Genomic DNA, 2,500 nt, shown 5'->3' with positions numbered 1-2,500 from the left:
CTCACATATATATATATATATACACATACACATACATACATATATATATATATATCATCATCATCGTTTAACGTCCACTTTCCGTGCTAGCATGATACACACACACACACACACACACACACACACACACACACATTTATACATAAACACATACATACATACATGCATATAATTGTTAAAGAAGGCAACAAACATTAAGGCAAGGCAAACATCTCAAGTTGTATACAATATCATTATTGGAAAAAATTCAAAATCTTACAGCTGTTTCTGGGATATCCCCGAGTATGGGATATTCTGTCATCAGAGACAAGACAAATAGGGTGACCAAAGCCTTGCGAGTGGATTTGATAGATGGAAACTGAAAGAAGACTGTCGTGTATATACATACATACATATATATGTGTATATATATATATAAGTATGCAGTTAAAATATGCGTTTTACTCCATTCATTAAATTTATATATATATATATATATATGTTGCCAGTACCGCCTGACTGGCTCCTGTAGGATTTTCGAGCGAGATCGTTGCCAGTGCCCCTGGACTGGCTTGTGCGGGTGGCACATAAAAGACACCATTTCGAGCATGGCCGTTTTCGTGCGGGTGACACGTAAAAGCACCCACTACACTCTCTGAGTGGTTGGCGTTAGGAAGGGCATCCAGCTGTAGAAACTCTGCCAAATCAGACTGGAGCCTGGTGTTGCCATCCGGTTTCACCAGTCCTCAGTCAAATCGTCCAACCCATGCTAGCATGGAAAGCGGACGTTAAACGATGAACGATATATAAACCTATGTGTGTGTCTTTGTGACAGTGTTTGCCCCCCATCACCACTTGATGACTGGTGTTTATGTCCCCTTAACTTAGTGGTTTGGCAAAGAGACCAACTCAAGCAAGCATGGAAAAGCAGATGTTAAACCAATGATGATGATGATGATGATGGTGTGTGTGTATGTATACATGCATCTACCACAACCTTAATTGTATATGCATTTGCATTTATGTACATCCCCCCCCCCCCACGCCACACACACACACACGCACATACGTAATGTCTGATTATCCTTTCTCAGATCTACAGAATAAAGTGGCTGAAATGAAGTTAAAGAATAATGAACTCCAAGAGGAACAGAACAACCGAGAAGAAGAGAATCGAGAAACCAAAGAGAGGGTAAGTTGGGAAGTTGCAGGGTTAGGGTTAGGGTTAGTCACACTAACAAACACATTTAAAAGCATGACTGTGTGGCAAGAAGCTTGCTTCCCAACCACATGGTTCTGGGTTTAGTCCCACTGTGTGACAGCTTGGGCGAGTGGCTTCTACCATAGAGTTTTGTAGGGTGATCAAAATTTGATAACCCTACAAGACTAGGTGAAAGCGCTAATTTATAAAACATGTGACATATGAATGAAAATCTGTAAATGTACAACCATCCAGACATCTGAGTACCTGATTATTATTTTTCCTAATATATATATATATATATATATATATATATATATATATAGATAGATAGATAGATAGATAGATAGATGCAGGCGTGGCTGTGTGGTAAGAAGCTTGCTTCCCTACTACGTGTTTCTGGGTTCAGTCCTACTGAGTGGCACCTTGGGCAAGTGTCTTCTACTATAACCTCGGGTTGACCAAAGCCTTGTTAGTGGATTTGGTAGACGAAAACTGAAAGAAGCCCATTGTGTGTGTGTGAAAATATATATATATATATATATATATATATATATATATATATATATACAAACATACATATATATATGTATATATACGTACATATATATATGTATGTATGTATTTGTGTGTGTGTTTGTCGCCCCCATCATTGCTTGACAACCGATATTGGTGTGTTTACATCCCCGTAACTTAGTGGTTTGGCGAATGAAGCCGATAGAATAAGTACTAGGCTTACAAAGAATAAAACCTGGGGTTGATCCGTTCGACTAAAGATGATGCTCCGGCATGGCTGCAGCCAAATGACTGAAACAAGTAAAAGAATATCTATCTATCTATATATATATAAGAAATAGTGAGGGATTATCACATGGGCTGGAGAATATCTGATCTATATACAATGCCAATAAGGTAATGTTGCTGAGCTATGTTTGTGACTGTCTCTAATACTCCAACTCCTAATACTACTACTACTCATATTATTACTGCTACTTCTACTAAGTACCACTCCCTCAACCGCTACTACCCCATTGTAACCTGCCTTTACCTGTTCTACTTAAACATCTCAATCTTCCCCCATTTTCCCCATACAATCGCCATTCTTCAGGTGCTCTGTTTGTTATTTTCAGCAATGGCTTTGATGAAGGTATCATTGATTTTCTTAGGTAGTTCACTTTACCTCAATTGATTAATAGACCAATTGAGTAAACCTATCTATAATGGCTACTGGAAGCAGTTGTAAGCCAAATTTGCTATAATAAAGAAATTATATATAATGAGCATTATTTTAACTCATCCATTATACATACATATATACAT

At 37.9% G+C, this 2,500-nt stretch overlaps 1 protein-coding gene and 1 long non-coding RNA gene across 5 annotated transcripts in view; one reads left to right on the top strand and one right to left on the bottom strand.

Annotated features, from left to right (window-relative positions):
• LOC128249938 (uncharacterized) overlaps positions 1-2,500 on the bottom strand; it is a 228,271-nt gene that overhangs the window by 118,692 nt on the left and 107,079 nt on the right. The window lies entirely within an intron of this gene.
• The window catches only part of LOC106882022 (shootin-1), a 93,937-nt gene that overhangs the window by 69,125 nt on the left and 22,312 nt on the right, over positions 1-2,500 (top strand). For both annotated transcript variants that reach the window (XM_089366122.1, XM_089366121.1), the window contains exon 6: positions 1,074-1,171. In XM_089366122.1, coding sequence (XP_089222248.1) covers positions 1,074-1,171 — 98 coding nt within the window. The remainder of the gene's footprint in view (positions 1-1,073; positions 1,172-2,500) is intronic.

The sequence above is a fragment of the Octopus bimaculoides genome, chromosome 18 (genome assembly GCF_046866305.1).
Source record: "Octopus bimaculoides isolate indiv1 chromosome 18, ASM4686630v1, whole genome shotgun sequence".
Classification (NCBI taxonomy): domain Eukaryota; kingdom Metazoa; phylum Mollusca; class Cephalopoda; order Octopoda; family Octopodidae; genus Octopus; species Octopus bimaculoides.
This window is presented reverse-complemented; position numbering and strand designations above follow the sequence as displayed.